Source organism: Salvelinus alpinus, chromosome 3 (assembly GCF_045679555.1).
Source record: "Salvelinus alpinus chromosome 3, SLU_Salpinus.1, whole genome shotgun sequence".
NCBI lineage: Eukaryota > Metazoa > Chordata > Actinopteri > Salmoniformes > Salmonidae > Salvelinus > Salvelinus alpinus.
Window position 1 is genome coordinate 33,290,054 of NC_092088.1, and position 22,742 is coordinate 33,312,795.

The 22,742-nt window shown below is 42.8% G+C and overlaps 1 protein-coding gene across 3 annotated transcripts in view; it reads left to right on the forward strand.

Annotated features, from left to right (window-relative positions):
- Nucleotides 1–22,742, forward strand: part of LOC139570580 (actin-binding LIM protein 1-like) — a 150,037-nt gene that overhangs the window by 4,152 nt on the left and 123,143 nt on the right. The window contains exon 1 of one of the 3 annotated variants that reach the window (XM_071392547.1): nt 12,611–12,748. The exons of 1 other annotated variant lie outside the window; for it this stretch is intronic. In XM_071392547.1, the coding sequence (XP_071248648.1) occupies nt 12,649–12,748 (100 nt within the window). In that variant the 5' untranslated portion in view covers nt 12,611–12,648. Of the gene's footprint in view, nt 1–12,610; nt 12,816–22,742 lie in introns of those variants that run through there. One more of the 3 variants, XM_071392551.1, reaches the window with a different exon arrangement.

The following is a 22,742-nucleotide window of genomic DNA, read 5'->3' on the forward strand; positions in this document are numbered from 1 at the left end:
CCAGATTGTCCCTTTAACAAACTCATGTAATTCAGTGTTTTACTTCCTATTGCTTAGCTAGGCAACAGGACGACTGATGGGGAACCATCCTGGGCTGAACAAAAACAGTTGTTCTCATGAGGGGTTATCTTTGCTGGGGGACAATGACAAACAGCACACATCTTCATTTGTCAATTCCTCTGTACGTTGTAGAGTATTTTCCTCACATTCAGTGCATTCGGAAAATATTCAGTCCTCTTAACTTTTTTCCACATTTTGTTATGTTACAGCCTTATTCTGAAATGGATTAAATCCTTATCGATCTACACACAATACCTCATAATGATTAAGCGAAAACAAGTTTTTAGACATTTTTACATAAGGAGTCAGACCCTTTGCTATTTTTTGTATTTTATTAGGATCCCCATTTTAGCTGTTGCAAAAGCAGCAGCTACTCTTCCTGCTATGAGACTCGAAATTGAGCTCAGGTGCAACCTGTTTCCATTGATCATCCTTGATGTTTCTACAACTTGATTGGAGTCCAACTATGGTAAATTCAATTGATAGGACATGATTTGGAAAGGCACACACCTGTCTATATAAGGCCCCCACCTAACAGTGCATGTCAAAGCAAAGACCAAGCCATGACATTGAAGGACTTGTCCGTAGAGCTCCGAGAGAGGATTGTGTTGAGGCACAGATCTGGGGAAGGGTACCAAAAAATGTCTGCAGCATTGAAGGCCCCCAAGAACACAGTGGCCTCCATCATTCTTAAATGGAAGAAGTTTGGAACCACCAAGACTTCCTAGATCTGGCCAAACTGAGCAATCGGGGGAGAAGGGCCTTGGTCAGGGAGGTGACCAAGAACCTGATGGTCACTCTGACAGAGCTCTAAAGTTCCTATGTGGAGATGGGAGAACCTTCCAGAAGGGCAACGATCTCTGCAGCACTCCACCAATCAGGCCTTTATAGTAGAGTGGCATGACGGAATCCACTCGTCAGTAAAAGGCACATGACAGCCTGTTTGTAGTTTGTCAAAAGGCACATAAAGGTCTCTCAGACCATGAGAAACTAGATTCTCTGGTCTGATGAAACCAAGATTGAACTCTTTGGCCTGAATGCCAAGTGTCACGTCTGGAGGAAACCTGGCACCATCACTATGGAGAAGCATGGTGGTGGTAGCATCATGCTCTGGGGATGTTTTTCAGCAGCAGGGAGACTAGTCAGGATCAAGGGAAAGATAAAAGGAGTAAAGTACAGAGAGATCCTTGATGAAAACCTGCTCCAGAGCACTCAGGACGTTAGACTGGGGCAAAGGTTCACCTTCTAACAGGTCAGTGACCCTAAGCACACAGCCAAGACAATGCAGGAGTGGCTTCGGGACAAGTCTATGAATGTCTTTGAGTGTCCCAGCCAGAGCCCGGACTTGAACCAGATAGAACATCTCTGGAGAGACTTGAAAATAGCTGTCCCCATCCAACCTGACAGAGCTTGAGAGGATCTGCAGAGAAGGATGGGAGAAACTCCCTAAATACAGGTGTGCCAAGCTTGTAGCGTCAATTTCTAAAACCCTGTTTTTGCTTTGTCATTATGGGGTATTGTGTGTAGATTGATGAGGGGGGGGGGGGGGAAACAATTTAATCCATTTTAGAATAAGGCTGTAACATAACAAAATGTGAGGTCTGAATACTTTCCAAATGCACTGTTCTTCCTCTCAGTGAACAGCCTATGTGGTGAAGAGAAACTGTTGGGGTTGTGTTCATTAGTGCACACCGTTTTAAAACATAGCAAAGCGTTGTGAAAAGGAAAATTAGCTATTCTTATTGAACAAGTTCAGGTAGGTTCTCCCTGTTTTGTGTTTTCTTTCTAGTGCCTAATACAACCCCACTGTTTTACTGATTTTAGTGCTGTTTCTCTATGAGCTGGCTCTGCGGCTTCACCCTGTTGGCCTGTGATGCATTGACTCATCTGTCTTACATTTCCCAGTGTTACCTGGCAAGCTGACTGTACAACACAATAACTGAATGCCACCCACTTAAATAACAAGAACAACAATACACAAGTGGAATCAAACATGTTGTAGCACTTCACTTAAAGCCTGTAGGTATTGCACATTGTTATGCATTTATAATGCATTATGTTTTCTTATCATCTCATAATGATCCTGACTAGCTAACATACATTTTTTTTGTTAAAATGTTATAAACCTTCTAAGACAAAGTTTCATACATGCTTATAACTAGTAATAAATAGCTGTAGGCTTCCCACTCTATAACACATTTGAATTTAAATGTATCAGGAGTTATTTTAACTTGGAAAATATGGTAATACAGTATATTGCTTTGCTTAGCAGTCACCAATATTGTGGAGAAATGTGGACCAGTGTCCACAGGGTAAAGTTTCACAGTGAACAGGTTTTAATCCCCCAGGTGGGCGTTTGTTGTGTCCTGGATTTGAGGGCGATTGCAATTATTTGACACAGATGACGTAAACTACCTCCAACTGTTACTGCTAGAGATTCTGATTAGATATACTGAATGTTGTGTGTCCTGTAGAAGAGCTGGGGCTGGACAGAGACAAGATAAAACAAATATATCAATCTTGACCTCTACTGTATATGATTATAGCATGCTTTATCCATGATTTTGGCCTGAACTTAAACGAATCATTTCGGTGAGAAAAATGTCCATATACTGTTGGTGAGACCGGGAAACAAAGTAACAGTTTAAGGATTTTTACTTAGTAAGAAAATAATATTTGAGGTAGTTTGACAATATTTATATACAAACAACATACATATCTTACCATTACACACAGTAAGTGTCACAACTTCCGCCGAAGTTGGTGCCTCTCCTTGTTCGGGCGGCGTTCGGCGGTCGACGTCACTGGCTTTCTAGTCTCTACCGATCTACATGTATTTTTCCTTTTGTTTGGTCTTGATTGTACACACCTGGTTTCCATTAAGTTATAATTTATTCCCTATTTAACCCTCTGGTTCCATCATGGTTTTGTGCGTGTTTATTGTTGTCAAGTTGTCTCATTTATGTGCTCTGGAATTTTGTTCTCCTTGATGGAAGATTGTTTATTGAGTAAAGTTACGATTATTACTCATCTCTGTGTCCTGCGCCTGAATCCACCTTACCCACATCACCTAGACTATTGACAGAAACACGCACCTCTAATGGAGTTAGCAGGTGCACACAGCCCTCCTCTACCTGTGGAGGAGCGCGTCCAGCAGCACGCGACTATGTTGCAAAGTCTCGGCACAGCCATGGATCGCGTGCTGCAAACCATGGAGCGATGGGAGAGAGGGGGTTTTCCAGCAACCCCATCATCATCACCCCAGCTCCCACATCAACCCACACCGCTGTCCACCCCTCCTTCACCTGGATCCAGTGGGATTCGGCTCGCGCTCCCGAGGGTATATGATGGAACGGCTGCCGGGTGCCAGGGGTTTCTACTCCAGCTGGAGCTCTACCAGGCAACCGTTCACCCGACTCCTTCGGGACGCGATAGTGTGAAAGCCCTCATCTCCTGTCTGACTGGTAAAGCACTTGAATGGGCCAACGCCATCTGGAGAAGGGAAGGACCGATGTTGGACAACTATGAGGATTTCACCCGGTTTAAGATCATCCACCTGAAGGGAGAGCGGCGGGGGAACGCTTGTATCATCTCAGACAGGGGATGAGGAGCGCACAAGACTTCGCTCTGGACTTTCGAACTCTGGCCGCCGGCACGGGATGGAATGAGCGGGCCCTGATCAACCAATACAGGTGTAGTCTACGAGAGGACGTTCGCAGGGAACTAGCCTGCAGGGACACCACCCTTACCTTTGACCAGCTGGTGGACCTCTCCATCCGGCTGGATAACTTGTTGACCTCCCGCGGACGTCCGGATTGAGGTCCGTCAGTTCCATCCCCCAGCACCTCCGATCCGACACCGATGGAGCTAGGAGGGGCTGCTATGAGGGGGACCGGAGGGGGGGCCATTCCCTGCACCACCTGTGGCCGCAGAGGGCACACTGCTGGTCGGTGCTGGGGAGGTTCCCCAGGGAGTCGAGGCAGCAGGATCATCCCAGGTGAGTAGGCACCCGACTCACCCAGAGCCCCCTGTTGCGCACATGTGTGTATGTATAACATTTCCTGAGTTTTCCCCGCATTCCCAGCATAAGGCACTAGTAGATTCAGGCGCAGCTGGGAACTTTATTGACCGTTCATTTGCACTTAGATTAGGGATTCTTATTGTTCCTGTTGATGTGCCCTTCCCTGTACATGCCTTAGATAGTCATCCTTTAGGGTCGGGGCTGATTAGGGAGGTCACAGCTCCACTACGTATGATAACGCAGGAGGGTCATGAGGAGAGAATTAGTCCCTTGTTGATCGATTCTCCTGCTTTCCCTGTGGTGTTTATTTAACCCTCTGGTTCCATCATGGTTTTGTGCGTGTTTATTGTTGTCAAGTTGTCTCGTTTATGCTTTTGTTCTCCTTGATGGAAGATTGTTTATTGAGTAAAGTTACGATTATTACTCATCTCTGTGTCCTGCGCCTGACTCCCACACCTTACCCACATCACCTAGACTATTGACAGTAAGGACGTTTCTAGGACGTACCAGTTGTTTACAATTCAACAGAAAAAAATCTAATCAAATTTTATTTGTCACATGCGCAGATTACAACACTGCCCTACCAAGCAAAAAGCCAGTAACTGCTCATTTGGTTCAAATGTGAGTTAATGTCATTTTTGCTACATTAAATACGTGCTTAATCGTGTGGACAAGTATCATGCCTCTAGTGTATTGTGTTTTGGACAAAATGGGGGTCATGTTAAAAGTAACTGCATAAAGTTACTGTGAAACCAAGGTTTAACAGTAACTGAGGCATTTTTCTCAGATCCACGCTATGAGCAGTTACTGCCTTTTTGCTTGATAGGGCAGAACAGGTGTAGACGTTACCATGAAATGCTTACTTACAAGCCCTTCATTTTTAACCAACAATGCCATTTTAAGAAAAGAAAGTTAAGAAAATATTTACTAAATAATCTAAAGTAAAAAATGTAATTAGAAATGACACAATAAAATAACAATAACGAGGCTATGTACAGGGGGTACCGGTACCGAGTCATTGTGTGGGGGTACAGGTTAGTCGAGGTAATTTGTACATCGAGGTAGGGGTAAAGCATGGATAATAATAAACAGTGAGGAGGAGCAGTGTAAAAAATAAAGGGGGGTCAATGCAAATAGTCTGGATGGCCATTTGATTAATTGTTCGGCAGTCTTATGGATTGGTGGTAGAAGCTGTTAAGGAGCCTTTTGGACTTGGCGCTCTGGTACCTTTTGCCATGCGGTAGCAGACAGAACAGTCTATGACTTGGGTGATTGGAGTCTTTGACAATTTTTTGGGGACCTTCCTCTGACAACACCTAGTATATACACTACCGTTCAAAAGTTTAGGGTCACTTAGGGTCCTTGTTTTCCATGAAAACATACATGAAATTAGTTGCAAAATGAATAGGAAATATAGTCAAGACATTGACAAGGTTATAAATAATGATTTTTAATTGAAATAATAATTGTGTCCTTCAAACTTTGCTTTCTTCAAAGAATCCTCCATTTGCATCAATTATAGCCTTTCAGATGTTTGGCATTCTAGTTGTCAATTTGTTGAGGTAATCTGAAGAGATTTCACCCCATGCTTCCTGAAGCACCTCCCAGAGGGCACCACGGAAAATCTTCAGATTACAAAGTTATAATTTTCAGAGTATAACTTGAGATATTTTAATATCTGATCAATTAGTCTTCTATTAATTAATTATTCTTTACCTCACGTCAGTCTCATTCCAAACGTCGAAAATTGTTGGTTATCTGCACGAACCCAGCCTAAACTATGAATCATCCATACACCAACTGGCTTAATCATTTATTTACTAACTAACTAAATAAATAATCACAGAAATGCATAAACAAACGAACAGTAGATATTGGTTACTAGCAATGATAGGGAAGATCCCCTAGTGGGCTAAACCGATATGACAGCTTGGTTGACAAAGGGAAGGGCGTGTGGACTGATTAAGAGTGGGAAAGACAAAATGGATCACTACACACAGTGGATAATTATATTCATTGAAATGCGAATTGTTTGCAGATGAACGCTCGCTCATTCGGGAATAATTGCAATCAATATATTTACGCCCATATGTCGTTGTTGTCTTCTTTGTTGGAATCGTCAGTCCATCTGCGGGAGAGTCAGTTCATCAGAGAGTCTCTGGCTACTCGTGGTGGTTGCTCTATCGGCAGCTCCTGATAGTGTCTGTTGTAATGGATACGTCAGGCGTCCATTGTTCTTAGACTAGATGTTTCGGCGGTTGTCGGTATTCACATCCCAGGTTTACATAATTTCTAGCTGCAGACTAGTAAATAGTATCTAAGATTTGCTCTTATTCTATAGGGATTGATAGTCTCAGAGTTGAACCATTTCCAGATGTGTAGCCAATGCTCCCCGTGGTATGGTTTTCTAATCTTGGTACTCAAACATTTCTCAATGTTTCTGAAACTAGACACTGTAATGTACTTGTCCTCTTGCTCAGTTCTGCACCGGGTCCTCCCACTCCTCTTTGTATTCTGGTTAGAGACAGTTTGCGCTGTTCTGTGAAGAGAGTAGTATACAGCGTTGTACGAGATCTTCAGTTTCTTGGTAATTTCTCGCATGGAATAGCCTTCATTTATCAGAACAAGAATAGACTGATGAGATTCAGAAGAAATGTCTTTGTTTGATTTTGAACCTGTAATCAAACCCATAAATGCTGATGTTCCAGATCCTCAACTAGTCTAAAGAAGACCATTTTTTTTTTAGATTGCATCATCTTTGGATCTGTTGGGGCGGTATGTCAATTGGAGTGGGTCTAGTGTTTCCAGGATGATGCTGTTGATGTGAGCCATGACCAGCCTTTCAAAGCACTTCATGGCTACCAACGTGAGTGCAACGGGGCGGTAATCATTTAGGCAGGTCACCTTTGCTTTCTTGGGCAGAGGGACTATGGTTGAAACGTGTAGGTATAACAGACTCGGTCAAGGAGATTTTGAAAATGTCAGTTATTGCATTCTCTGAATACACGTCTTGGTAATCCGTCTGGCCCTGCGGCCTTGTGGATATTGACCTGTTTAATGGTCTTGCTCACATTGGCTACGGAGAGCGTGATCACACTGTTGTCCGGAACAGCTGGTTCTCTCATGCATGCTTCAGAGTTCCTTGCCTTGAAGCGAGCATAAAAGGCATTTAGTCTGTCTGGTAGGTTTGTGTCACTTGGCAGCTCGCGGCTGGGTTTCCCTTTGTAGTCTGTAATAGTTTGCAAGCCCTGCCACATCCAAAGAGCATCAGAGCCGATGTAGTAGGATTCCATTTTAGTCCTGTATTGATGCTTTGCCTGTTTGATGGTTTGTCTGAGGGCATAGCGGGATTTCTTATGAGTGTCCAGATTACTGTCCCGCTCCTTGAAAGTGACAGCTCTAGTCTTTAGCTCGGTGCGGATGTTGCCTGTAATCCATGGCTTCTGGTTGGCATAGGTACGTATGCTTATTGATGAAGCCGGTGAATGAGGTGGTATACTCCTCAATGCCATTGGATGAATCCCGGAACATATTCCAGTCTGTGCTAGCAAAACAGTCCTGTAGCGTAGCATCCGCGTCATCTGACCACTTCTGTATTGAGTCACTGGTACTTCCTGCTTTAGTTTTTGCTTTTAAGCAGGAATCAGGAGGATAGTATTATGGTCAGATTTGACAAATGGAGGACGAGGGAGAGCTTTGTATGCGTCTCTGTGAGTGGACTAAAGGTGGTCTTTTTTCTCTGGTTGCACATGCTGGTAGAAATTAGATAAAATGGATTTAAGTTTGCCTGCATTAAAGTCCCTGGCCACTAGAAGTGCCGCTTCTGGGAGAGCATTTTCTTGTTTGCTTATGGCCTTATATAGCCCGTTGAGTGCGGTCTTAGTGCCACCATCGGTTTGTGGTGGTAAATAGACGGCAACGAAAAATATAGATATACTCTCTTGGTAGATAATGTTGTCTACAGCTTATCATGAAGTACTCTACCTCAGGCGAGCAGTAACTTGAGACTTCCTTAATATTAGACATCACACACCAGCTGTTATTCAATCAAATGTATCAGCAGATGTCGCAAAGCACTATACAGAAACCCAGCGCAAAACCCCAAACAGCAACCAATGCAGATGTAGAAGCACGGTGACTAGGAAATACTCCCTAGAAAGAACGGAACCTAGGAAGAAACCCAGAGAGGAACCAGTCTTTGAGGAGTGGCCAATCCTCTTCTGGCTGTGCCGGGTGGAGATTATAATAGTACATGGCCAAGATGTTTAAATGTTCATAGATGACAAGCAGGGTCAAATAATAATAATCCCAGTGGTTGTAGAGGGTGCAACTGGTCAACACCTCAGGAGTAAATGCCATTTGTCTTTTCATAGCCGATCATTCAGAGTTAGAGACAGCAGGTGCGGTAGAGAGAAAGAGTCGAAAACAGCAGGTCCGGGACAAGTTAGCCCGTCCGGTGAACAGGTCAGGGTTCCATAGCCGCAGACAGAGCAGTTGAAACTGGAGCAGTAGCATGACCAGGTGGACTGGGGACAGACAGCAAGGAGTCATCAGCCCAGGTAGTCCTGAGGCATGGTCCTAGGGCTCAGGTCCTCCGAGAGAAGAGAACGAGAAAGTGAGAAAGAGAGAGAATTAGAGGGAGCATACTTAAATACACACAGGACACCAGATTAGACAGGAGAAATACTCCAGATGTAACAGACTGTTATTGACAAATAGACACACACCACCACCCCTCGTCTTACCGGACGTAGGTGTTCTGTCCTGCCAATGCACAGAAATCCCAGCCAACTGTATATTATCTGTGTCATCGTTCAGCCTCGATGCGGTGAAACAAGATATTACCGTTTTTTATATCTAGTTGGTAGGATAGTCTCAAACGTGATTGCACGTTGGCCAATAGCATGGAGGAGGAGATGTGAGGGTGCTTTGCTGGTGTCACTGTCAGTGATTTAACCAGCATGGCTACCACAGCATTCTGCAGCAATACTCCATCCCATCTGGTTTGCGCTTAGTGGGGCTATCATTTGTTTTTCAACAGGACAATGACCCAACACACCTCCACACTGTGTATTGGCTATTTGACCAAGAAGGAGAGTGATGGAGTGCTACATCAGATGACCTGACCTCCACAATCACCCGATCTCAACCCAATTGAGATGGTTTGGGATGAGTTGGACCGCAGAGTGAAGGAAAAGCAGCCAACAAGTGGTCAGCGTATATGGGAACTCCTTCAAGACTGTTGGAAATGCATTCCAGGTGAAGCTGGTTGAGAGAATGCCAAGTGTGTGGAAAGCTGTCATCAAGGAAAAGGGTGGCTACTTTGAAGAATCTAAAATTCTATTTTGATTTGTTTAACACTTTTTTTTGGTTATTTCATAGTGTTGATGTCTTTCACTAGTATTCTACAATGTAAAAAATGTAAAATGTAAAAAACCCTTCAATGAGTAGGTGTGTCCAAACATTTGACTTGGACTGTATGTTAAATAGACGTCCGTGCCCAGTGGGATGGGTCGTTCCACCAATTCGGTGCCTTTGAAGAGTGTACAGTAACTTGTTAAAAACATTTTTTTTAGGATTTAACCTAATTGTTTAACTTAATAAAAAATACGTTTTCCTATCTCAAGAGGTTAAATAATAAAAATACTCTAGTAAGTGCCAAATAAAGTAATGAGTTGACCGTAACGGGGTTGACGATTTCATCTTAAATCAGCCATAAATCCCCTTGTGACAGGGGCAATGGAAGCTTGTTGTGTGCAACAGGGAGTGGCAATTGAATTCAAGCGTCACAAAAAAATGAAATACCTAAAACATTTCTAGTCTGTCTATCTATGGGTAACAGGGTTGACGTTTTAAGCTCAAACCAAACCAGCTCACTTGCTTTTACACTATGATTTGACTATTAGATGTTCAATGTTTCTTTTTGACAAAATATTTAAAAAGGAATAGTTTCACCATATTAAAACGAGAGTTCAGTTCACGTAACATATCAGGGTTGATTTTAAATGATGGACTAAGGCTTTACAATTATTATTTTGGGATTAAGTGTTCAAAATCTACCTAGAAGTGACACAGGGTTGACCGAGGGACATGTCACAATGCTATATTTTGGCAATTTAGTAAGCCTTTATTCATGTAAAAATATGATTGATTGAATTCTCCATGTGGTCTATATTAAAGGGCACTTAATTTAATACAACAGGCTTTTGAAATTCAATATTGGTGCACAATAAAAATATATTTAAAAAAAAAAGGGACACAAAGGTACTCTTTTCGTGGAACGACCCAGATACAGACTCACAGCAAGCATGCCCAGCCATTTATTATCAGGGTTTCTCTGGAATAGCTGACTCTGTATTGAAGGAGCTCTTTGATCTCCACATCTCTGATGTGTGCCTGGCTGCATACAGGCTATAATGTTCTGTTATTGGGGATCGATGCAGTTCAGAGCTCTCTGTTAAGCACCCTCCCATAGTATGCAGATGTGATTAGCATCGCTTTAAGCGTGTTCAGTGTTAAACCAGCCAATCGTTATCAGTTAATTTAACGGCCGGTTACCTCCCAAATGGCACCCCACTCCCTATATAGTGCACTACTTTTGATGAGGGCCCATAGTGCATGTCATAGAAAAAACCAAACCATGGCAAATCCCTCCACTCTACAACTGTTTCTTGGACTCCACTTTACATACGAAGGAATTGTCCGTAGAGCTCCGAGAGAGGATTGTGTCGAGGCACATGGGAAGGGTACCAAAAAATGTCTGCAGCATTGAAGGTCCCCAAGAACACAGTGGCCTCCATCATTCTTAAATGGAAGAAGTTTGGAACCACCAAAGACTCTTCCTAGAGCTGGCCGCCCGGCCAAACTGAGCATTCGGGGGAGAAGGGCCTTGGTCAGGAAGATGGAGACAGAGTTCTGACAGAGTTCCAGAGATCCTCTGTGGAGATGGGAGAACCTTCCAGAAGGACAACCATCTCTGCAGCACTCCACCAATCAGGCCTTTATGGTAGAGTGGCCAGATGGAAGCTACTCCTCAGTAAAAGACACATGACAGCCCGCTTGGAATTTGCCAAAAGGCACCTAGACTCTCAGACCATGAGGATCAAGATTCTCTGGTCTGATGAAACCAAGATTAAACTCTTTGGACTGAATGCCAAGTGTCACATCTGGAGGAAACCTGGAACCATCCCTGTGGGGATGTTTTTCAGCGGCAGGGACTGGGAGACTAGTGAGGATCGAGAGAAAGCAAAGTACAGAGAGATCCTTGAAGAAAACCTGCTCCAGAGCACTCAAGACCTCAGACTTGGGTTCACCTCAGGACAATGACCCTAAGCACATAGCCAAGACAACACAGGAGTGGCTTCGGGACAAGTCTCTGAATGTCCTTGAATGGCTCAGCCAGAGCACGGACTTGAACCAAATCGAACATCTCTAGAGATATCTGAAAATAGCTGTGCAGCAACCTGACAGAGCTTGAGAGGATCTGCAGAGAAGAATGGCAGAAACTCCACAAATACAGGTGTGCCAAGCTTGTAGCGTCATACCCAGGTAGACTCGAGGCTGTAATCGCTGCCAAAGGTGCTTCAACAAAGTACTCAGTAAACGGTCTGAATACTTATGTAAATGTGATATTTCAGTTTTTTGTTGTTGCTTGGTCATCATTGGGTATTGTGTGTAGATTGATGAAAAAAATGATTTAATCAATTTTAGAACAAGGCTGTAACGTAACAAAATATGGAAAAGGTGAAGGGGTCTGAATATGTTCTGAATGCACTGTATGTGTTCTAGTCAAAGTCAAAGACACTGGAGTTAATATTTCGATCCAGAGCCATATATTTTGTAGATGGTTCTGTCCACAGCCAACACGTATGATTTCAAGCTGTTCACCACACTGTTGGCCTATGGAGAAGTTTCCCTGCTAGAATAGTCAGGGATGTCCTCTTGTCTACCTTCCCGTCATTAAAGCCCCATTCATGCACTACTCTTCCTCTGGTCCAAAGCACCACCCTTCCTCTGGGAAGTGCCAGCAAGCTCGCCCTACTTACCTGTTGCACTGCAGCAGAATCTGTACGACTCAGTCGGTGCTGAATTGGAAGGCATCGCACAGCACCGCAGCAGTAACCCAATCCCCTGGCTTCTCCAAAGTTTGATCATAGGACAGGGCTGCCTGCTCACACTCAGCAGCATGAAGACCCTTTCACCTCTACATTTTTTTCTCTGCATGTGTGTGAGTGCATTTGGCCTGTGTGTGTGTGTGTGCGTGTGTGTGTGTGACTGTGTGTCTGTGACTGTGTGTGTGTGTGACTGTGTGTGACTGTGTGTGACTCCATGCAAGAGGCTGCATTATTGATGTGAAGAGGAAGGAAGGATTGAAAGCAGTGCCGGGACGGGACGGGACGGGACTGTGTGTGTGTGTGTGTGTGTGTGTGTGTGTGTGTGTGTGTGTGTGTGTGTGTGTGTGTGTGTGTGTGTGTGTGTGTGTGTGTGTGTGTGTGTGTGTGTGTGTGTGTGTGTGTGTGTGTGTGTGTGTGTGTGTGTGTGTGTGTGTGTTTGAGTGTGTAGAAGAGATGAGGGAGAGGAGTTCGGTGCAGCAGCACAAGCATCCTCCCTACGATGGTGGGCTTTGCAACTATTCCCAGAAAATCATCTCCTGCTTCGGACTGGACGGTAACAGAGAGGGGTGGTTGTCCTGTACAGTGTGGAGGGGGGTTGGAAGGAAAAGACCAATGACTGAGTATATATGACATTAATTTCTCTCAATGATCCGGATGTCTAGGATGACATAGGAATGTTGTCTTTTGTGTCTAGTCATGGTGCGTTTGTGAGAGTGTGTGTCTTGGTGTGTATTTGTTTGTGTGAGTATCGATGTGTGCCGGGCTGACTGGGTGTGTAGCTAGCTGCACCCACCGATAGACGGTAGAATCGGGGAGCAGGGACGAGCAGGGCCGTGCCCCACTGCAGCAGAACTAACCAGCCTGTCCTCTAACAGAGCTAGCCTCGGTCATCAGCCTGTGTGTGTGTGCGTGCGTGTGTCCTCTGCCTTATTCTTTATCATGCCATATCCTTTTATCTACATTTTATTGGTCTCTTTACTGTACATTGGATGTGTGAGAAATTGATGTGGGATAGATTTGTGGGTGAGAAATAGACCGATAAATAAAACATTGATGTCAGTATTAAAATGCTCAATAAGCAGTAATAAGCCCTAGTTCTCTGCAGTAATAAGCCCTAGTTCTCCTCTAGAGTCTGTTCCTGCTCTGTTTTCATCCTCGCTTGTGTCATGATTTTCAAAAGCTTTCGAGTGGGTAGTGTAAGGTAGATGTTTGCCGTGTTTACTGTATCTGTTTTGTGGACAGTGTTACTATGAGAGAGCATTAGTAAAATATTATATTGGTTTATATAGAAGTGGTGTGTGTGTGTGTGTATGACCTTAAGTGACTGTGTTCAGTTTGTGCAGGTAGCAGTAGCACGTCAGTAAATGTGTTCAATTGAAAATGGTTCACCTTACAGACCAAAAAGTGTATAGTTCATCTTTACATTTTAGTCATTGAGCAAATTATCTTATCCAGAGCGACTTACAGGAGCAATTAGGGTTAAGTGCCTTGCTCACGTGCACATCAACATATTTTCACCTAGTTGGCTCGGGGATTCAAACCAGAAACCTTTCGCTTACTGGCCCAATGCTCTTAACCGCTAGACTACCTGCCGTATTCAATCATTTTAAATCAACATTCTCTATAAGCGTGTCTCTGTAGGTTTTGCTCAATTCATACTGGTAGGAAAACAGTTAATTTTCTTTGCCTGTTTCATCTCGCATATTACCTCTCACCGGGAGAGCCTGATGATTTTCTAAATGTGGCTTAGGAAGGAAAATCCAGTCCTTAATCAAGGAGATGGAAGGTATCATCTTTAATTCATGAAGTCTCACGCAAATCCAAAGATGGATGAAATAAGGGGGCTTGTAGAGGGACATCTGCTATATCTGGATGTTTTTCCAGAATCTTGGTGATAATACATTTCTCCCAAACATTAAATGGTTTCAAGATTACAAGACCAATCCAAGACCCTCTACATAGTTTATATCCGCCTAATCCTGAGGATCTGTTTGTGTGTGTGTGTGTGTGTGTGTGTGTGTGTGTGTGTGTGTGTGTGTGTGTGTGTGTGTGTGTGTGTGTGTGTGTGTGTGTGTGTGTTTATGGTTTTAATGAAGTAGAGGCAACAAATGTGACCTGCAGAGTAATAGAATAGAAGTAATGTTGCTAATAAGGCTTAATTTGTAATCAAGTTGTTGTAATCAATGTAGTTGTGACTTGGATCAATGTGGTCCTGTGTGCCTCAGTTGGTAAAAGCATGACACTAGCAACACCAAGGTTGTACGTTCAATTCTCTCAGGGATCACATACATAGTGGTGTAAAGTACTTAACTAAAAATACTTAAAAATACTACTCAAGTAGTTTTTTGGGGTATCTGTACTTTACTTTACTATTTCTATTTTTGATAACTTTTACTTCTGTCACGATCGTCGTAACGTGGAAAAGAGGAGGACCAAGGCGCAGCGTGATAACAATACATCTTCTCTTTATTTGAAGACGAAACGAAACGACACTGACAAACTAAACAAAACAACAAACGACCGTGAAGCTATGAAACGAAAGTGCAGACACAAGCAACTAACGTAAAGACATAGACAATCACCCACAAACTACCTAATGACTATGGCTGCCTAAATATGGCTCCCAATCAGAGACAACGATAGACAGCTGTCTCTAATTGAGAACCAATCTAGGCAACCATAGACCTACATACACCTAGACTGAACAAAACCCCATAAACATACAAAACCCCTATACAAAACACATACATCCCCTATGTCACACCCTGACCTAACTAAAAATAATAAAGAAAACAAAGATAACTAAGGCCAGGGCGTGACAACTTCTCTTACATTCCTAAAGAAAATAATGTACTTTTTACTCCATACATTTTCCCTGACAACCAAAGTACTCGTTACATTTTGAATGCTTAGCAGGACTGGAAAATGGTCCAAGTCACACACTGCCGCTGATCTGGCGGACTTACTAAACACACACGCTACGTTTGTAAATTATGTGTCGGGAGTGATCCCCTGGCTATCTGTAAATTATGTCTGAGTGTTGGATTGTTCCCGTGGCAAAAAACAAGAAAATGGTGCTGTCTGGTTTACTTTATGTAAGGAATTTGAAATAATGTATACTTTTACTTTTGATACTTAAGTATATTTGATCAATTACATTTACTTTTGATACTTAAGTATATTTAAAACCTTACACTTTTACTCAAGTAGTATTTTACTGGGTGACTTTAACTTTTACATGAGCCATTTTTTATTAAGGTATCTTTACTTTTACTCAAGTATGACAATTGGATACTTTGTCCACCACTGCATATATAATGAAAATGTATGCACGCAGGGTTTAGATAAAAGTGCCTGCTAAATTGAACATTTAGAGCATAGTGTAACCTGGCTACTTTAGATCTCATATAACCACTCAGCATGTAGGAAGATATAGTCCACTGGTATTGGACTTTGTTTTTACTACAAATAATTCACACTATAAATAAACAATTAACTTGAATCACGTTTTTTTTTTAAATTTAACCTTTATTCAACTAGGCAAGTCAGTTAAGAGCAAATTCTTATTTACAATGATGGCCTACCCCGGCCAATCCCGTGTTTGCGCGCAGGTTTATGCATCTATTATACAGTTGAAGTCGGAAGTTTACATACACATATGTTGGAGTCATTAAAACTAGTTTTTCAACCACTCCACAAATTTCTTGTTAACTTCTCTGGGATATGTGGGACGCTAACGTCCCACTTGGCCAAAAGTCAGTAAAAATGCAGCGCGCCAAATTCAAATAAATTACTATAAAAATCTATCTTTCATGAAATCACACATGAAAGACACCAAATTAAAGCTACACATGTTGTGAATCCAGCCAACATGTCTGATTACAAAAAGGATTTACGGCGAAAGCACCCCAAACGATTATGTTAGGTCAGTACATAGCCAAAGAAAACACAGCCATTTTCCCAGCCAAAGATAGGAGTCACAAAAAGCAGAAATAGAGATAAAATGAATCACTAACCTTTGATGATCTTCATCAGATGACACTCATAGGACATCATGTTACACAATACATGTATGTTTTGTTCGATAATGGGCATATTTATATCCACAAATCTCAGTTTACATTGGCGCCATGTTCAGAAATGCCTCCAAAATATCCGGAGAAATTGCAGAGAGCCACATCAAATAACAGAAATACTCATCATAAACTTTGATGAAAGATACATGTTTTACATAGAATTAAAGATACACTTGTTCTTAATGCAAACGCTGTGTCAGATTTCAAAAAAACTTTACGGAAAAAGCACACCATGCAATAATCTGAGACGGCGCTCAGATATAAACAACATTTCTCCGCCATGTTGGAGTAAACAGAAATACGAAATTACATCATATATATCTTTATCAGAATGCACTCCCAGGAATCCTAGTTCAACAATAAATTGTTGTTTTGTTCGATAATGTCCATTATTTATGTCCAAGTAGCTACTTTCGTTAGCACGTTTAGTACACATATCCAAACGCTTGCGCAGATCCAGGCGAACGTCAGACGAAAACTTCAAAAAGTTATATAACAGGTCGAATAAACTTGTCAAACTAAGTAGAGCATCAATCTTTAGGATGTTGTTATCATAAATATTCAATAACGTTCCAACTGGAGAATTCCTTTGTGTCTATAGAAGTAATGGAACGCAAGTAGATATCATGTGGAATGCGCGTGACCAGGAACTGGCACTCTGCCAGACCATTGACTCAAACACCTCCCATCCGGCCCCACATCACAGTAGAGGCTTCATTCAACGTTGTACAGACTGTTGACATCTAGTGGAAGGCGTAGGAAGTGCAAACATATCTTACTGGGATTTGAATAGGCGATGAGTTGAAAATCGACCAGCCTCAGAATTCTCACTTTTGCCTGCCATATGAGTTCTGTTATACTCACATACATCATTCAAACAGTTTTAGAAACTTCAGAGTGTTTTATATCCAATAGTAATAATAATATGCATATATTAGCATCTGGGACAGAGTAGGAGGCAGTTCACTCTGGGCACGCTATTCATCCAAAGTGAAAATGCTGCCCCCTATCCTAGAGAAGTTAACAAACTATAGTTTTGGCAAGTTGGTTAGGACATCTACTTTGTGCATGACACAAGTAATTTTTCCAACAATTGTTTAGAGACAGATTATTTCACTTCTAATTCACTGTATAACAATTCCAGTGGGTCAGAAGTTTACATACACTAAGTTGACTGTGCCTTTAAACAGCTTGGAAAATTCCAGAAAATATGTCATGACTTTAGAAACTTCTGATAGGCTAATTGACATCACTTGAGTCGATTGAAGGTGTACCTGTGGATGTATCTCAAGGCCTACCTTCAAACTCAGTACCTCATTGCTTGACATCATGGGAAAATCAAAAGAAATCAGCTAAGACCTCAGAAAAATAATTGTAGACCTCCACAAGTCTGGTTCATCCTTGGGAGCAATTTCAAAATGTCTGAAGGTACCATGTTCATCTGTACAGACAATAAACACCATGGGACCACACAGCCATCATACCGCTCAGGAAGGAGACGCGTTCTGTCTCCTAGAGATGAACGTACTTTGCTGCGAAAAATGCAAATCAATCCCAGAACAACAGCAAAGGACCTTGTGAAGATGCTGGAGGAAACAGATACAACAGTATCTATATCCACAGCAAAACAAGTCCTATATCGACATAACCTGAAAGGCCGCCCAGCAAGGAAGAAGTCACTGCTCCAAAACCGCCATAAAAAGCCAGACTACGGGTTGCACATGGGGACAAAGATCATACTTTTTGGAGAAATGTCCTCTGGTCTGATGAAACAAAAATAGAACTGTTTGGCCATAATGACCATCGTTATGTTTGGAGGAAAAAGGGGAAGCTTGCAAGCTGAAGAACACCATCCCAACCGTGAAGCACGGGTGTGGCAGCATCATGTTGAGGGGTTGCTTTGCTGCAGGAGGGACTGGTGCACTTTAAAAATAGATGGGATCATGAGGAAGGACAATTATGTGGATATATTGAAGCAACATCTCAAGACATCAGTCAGGAAGGTAAAGCTTGGTCGCAAATGGCTCTTACAACTGGACAATGACCCCAAGCATACTTCCAAAGTCGTGGCAAAATGGCTTAAGGACAACAAAGTCAAGGTATTGGAGTGGCCATCACAAAGCCCTGACCTAGAACATTTGTGGGCAGAACTGAAAAAGCATGTGCAAGCAAGGAGCCCTACAAACGACTCAGTTACACCAGCTCTGTCAGGAGGAATGGGCCAAAATTCACCCAACTTATTGTGGGAAGCTTGTGGAAGGCTACCCGAAACATTTGACCCAAGTTAAACAATTTAAAGGCAATGCCAATCAAATACTAATTGAGTGTATGTAAACTTCTGACCCACTGGAAATGTGATGAAATAAATAAAAGCTGAAATAAATAATTCTCTCTACTATTATTCTGACATTTCACATTCTTAAAATTAAGTGGTGATCCTAACTGACCTAAGACAGGGATTTTTTACTAGGATTAAATGTCAGGAATTGTGAAGAACTGAGTTTAATTGTATTTGGCCAAGGTGTATGTAAACTTCCGACTTCAACTGTATTTCTGTGATCCTGTTCTGAGCGCTTACTAAACAGACAATGATTTATTTAATCGTATTTAATAGACAAGATAGGACAGAGGGTTTAGTTCTATTCTAATATTGTAAACCTCACAATTCCACAACCTTAATTGGACAGATTTGATCGTGAACAACAGACTCATCCATGAATGTTTGTGGAGCAAATCGGAAACTGCAGTGTAATGGAAAATCTAACATCATAACAAAAGCATGATGCCGTTACTAATATTCTTAAAGTGACCTGTCCCAGTAAATTATTGTGAACAGTGGCATTGCTCTTTTTTAACATCACTGTCCCAGAGCACCCATCAGGTGCAAAAGTGTGGCAATGACACACCGTAAAGGAAAACTGTAATTTATACGGTACATTTATGTATTATCAACAGTAAATAATGTGAAACGTTTTACTGGAGCGTATTGTAAATTATGGTGAAACAATTGCTGCATTTTGAATGGTGTTGTAATTCCACTCCACAGAATACAGTATGATACAGTACCATCTTTTTTTGGAGCACTAGTGCATGGTACTGTTGTTTCTGTCTCATTAACATCTTTTTAGGTGTGACTTGTAAGAGGCTATGTTTGTCGCATCCTTTTGTGAGAGTCCTGTATAAATTTACCTCCTATGTGATAATAGTGCCGTATCAATTTGAAAATGTATAGGGGACAGATTGGAGTGGCAGCAAACCTTAAACCTTTAATGGTTGAGAATTTTGCCATGTCCTTTGGTTTGTTTGGCCCTGTAGTTGCTGCCAATTTCAAAGCCTTTGTTAAGGCCTCTAGAAGTGCAGGTGATTGATATGCTGTCATCTATCAATCAATGAAATGTATTTATAAAGCCTTTTTTACATCAGCAGATGTCACAAAGTGCTATACAGAAACCCAGCCTAAAACCCCAAACAGCAAGCAATGCAGATGTAGAAGCACGGAGGACAGGAAAAACTCCCTAGAAAGGCAGGAACCTAGGAAGAAACCTAGAGAGGAACCAGGTTCTGGGGGGTGGCCAGTCCTCTTCTGGCTGTGCCGGGTAGAGATTATACGAGTAAATGGCCATTTAAGGCCAGATTGTTCTTCAAGATGTTCAAATGTTCATAGAGGGTCAAATAATAATCAGTGGTTGTAGAGGGTGCAATAGGTCAGTACCTCAGGAGTATATTGGCTTTTCATAGCCGAGCATTCAGTTAGAGACAGCAGGTGCAGTAGAGAGAGAGAGAGAGAGTCTTAAACAGCAGGTCCGGGACAAGCTCAGGGTTCCCTTGCCACAGGCAGAACACTTGGAACTGGAGCAGCAGCATGACCAGGTGGACTGGGGACAGCCAGGAGTCATCAGGCCAGGTAGTCTTGAGGCATGATCCTAGGGCTCTGGTCCTCCGAGAGGGGAGGAAGAGAGCGAGAATTAGGTGGATTATTCTTAAATTCACACAGGACACCAGATAAGGCAGGAAAGTTACACCAGATATAACAGACTGACCCTAGCCCCTTGCCACAGACTATTGCAGTATAGATGCTGGAGACTGAGACGGGTGGGTCGGGGGACACTGTGGCCCCATCCGATGATACCCACAGACAGGGCCAACCAGGCAGGATATAACTCCACCCACTTTGCCAAAGCACAGCCCCCACACCACTAGAGGAATATCAACAGACCACCAACTTACTACCCTGAGACAAGGCTGAGTATAGCCCACGAAGATCTTCTCCACCGCACAAGCGTAGGGGGTGCAAAGCCAGATAAGAAGATCATGTCTGTGACTCAATCTACTCAAGTGACGCACCACTCCTAGGTAGGGCATGGAAGAGCACTAGTAAGCCAGTGACTCAGCCCCAGTAGTAGGGTCAGAGGAAGAGAATCCCAGTGGAGAGAGGGGATCCGGCCAGGCATAAACAACACGGGCATTTTGTCAAGGGCATTTTGTCAATACAGTGCCTTGCCGTTCACCTTCGCACCCCAAGACTACACGCAATCATAGGATCTACTGAAGAGATGAGTTTTCAATAAAGACTTAAAGGTTGAGACTGAGTCTGCGTCAATCTCATGGATAGGCAGACCATTCAATAAAAATGGAGCTCTATAGGAGAAAGCCCTGCCTCCAGCTGTTTGCTTAGAAATTCTAGCGACAATAAGGAGGCCTGCATCTTGTGACCGTAGCGTACATGTAGGCATGTACAGCTGGACCAAATCGGAGAGATAGGTAGGAGCAAGCCCATGTAATGCTTTGTAGGTTAGTAGTAAAACCTTGAAATCAGCCCTCGCCATAACAGGAAGCCAATGTGGAGAGGCTAGCACTTGAGTAATATGATCCAATTTTTTGGTTCTAGTCAGGATTCTAGCAACCGTGTTTAGCACTAACTTATTTAGTGCTTTATCCGGGTAGCTGGAGAGTAGAGCATTGCAGCAGTCTAATCTAGAAGTGACAAAAGCATGGATTAGCTTTTCTGCATTATTTTTGGACAAAAGGTTTCTGATTTTTGCATGTTAAGAAGATGGAAAAAAGCTTGAAATATTCTTGATATTTTCATCAAAAGAGAGATCATGGTCCAGAGTAACGCAGAGGTCCTTCAGTTTTATTTGAGACGACTGTACAACCCTCAAGATTAATTGTCAGATCCAACAACAGATCTCTTTGTTTCTTGGGACCTAGAACTAGCATCTGTGTTTTGTCAGAGTATAAAAGTAAAACGTTTGCCACCATCCACTTCCTAATGTCTGAAACACAGGCTTCCAGGGTAGGCAATTTTGGGGCTTCACCATGTTTCATCGAAATGTAAAGCTGTGTGTCATCCACATAGCAGTGAAAGTTGACATTGTGTTTCCAAATGACATCACCAAGAGGTAGAATATATAGTGAAAAAAATAGTGGTCTTAAAATGGAACAAGGGCCTCCCGAGTCACGCAGTGGTCTCAGGCACTGCATCACAGTGCTCACTGTGCCACTAGAGATTCTGGGTTCTAGTCCATGCTCTGTCACAGCCGGCCGTGACCGGGAGAGCCACGGGACGGCACACAATTGGCCCAGCGCCGTCCGGGTTAGGGGGGGGTTTGGCCGGCGGGGATGTCCTTGTCCCATCGTGCACTAGCGACTCCTGTGGCGGACCGGGCGCAGTGTACGCTGACACATTCGCCAGGTGTATGGTGTTTCCTCCGACACATTGGTGCGGCTGGCTTCCGGGTTAAGTGGGCATTGTGTCAAGAAGTAGTGCCGCTTGGTTGGGTTTTGTTTCGGAAGACGCACGGCTCTCGACCTTCGCCTCTCCTGAGTTCGTATGGGAGTTTCAGCGATGAGACAAGACTGTAACTACCAATCTGATACCACGAAATTGAGGAGAAAAGGGGCGGGGGGACGGAACCTTGAGGAACACCGGAACTTACAATTGATTTGTCAGAGGACAAACCATCCACAGAGACGAACTGATATCTTTGACAGATAAGATCTAAACCAGGCAAGAACTTGTCAGTGCAAACCGATTAGGGTTTCTAATCTCTCCAAAATAATTTGGTGTGCAGCACTAAGGTCTAGGAGCACGAGGACAGATACAGAGCTTTGGTCTGACGCCATTTTATAATTTTTTTAATATATATATTATTTTACATTTTCCGGGTCATGGTTTGACTTTTTCAAGAGCCTTTATTGCTGCGACTTTTAGTGAATTTGGTACACATCCGGTGGATAGGGAGCCATTTATTATGTTCAACATGGGAGGGCCAAGCACAGAAAGTAGCTCTTTCAGTATAGTTAGAATAGAGTCCAGTAAGCAGCTTGACGGTTTAGAGGCCATGACTATTTTCATGAATGTGTCAAGAGATACAGGATTAACTTCTTATGGGCAGGTGGGACGGTAGCATCCAACATCGGGTGAAATTGCAGAGTGCGAAATTCAAACAACAGTATTATAAATATTTA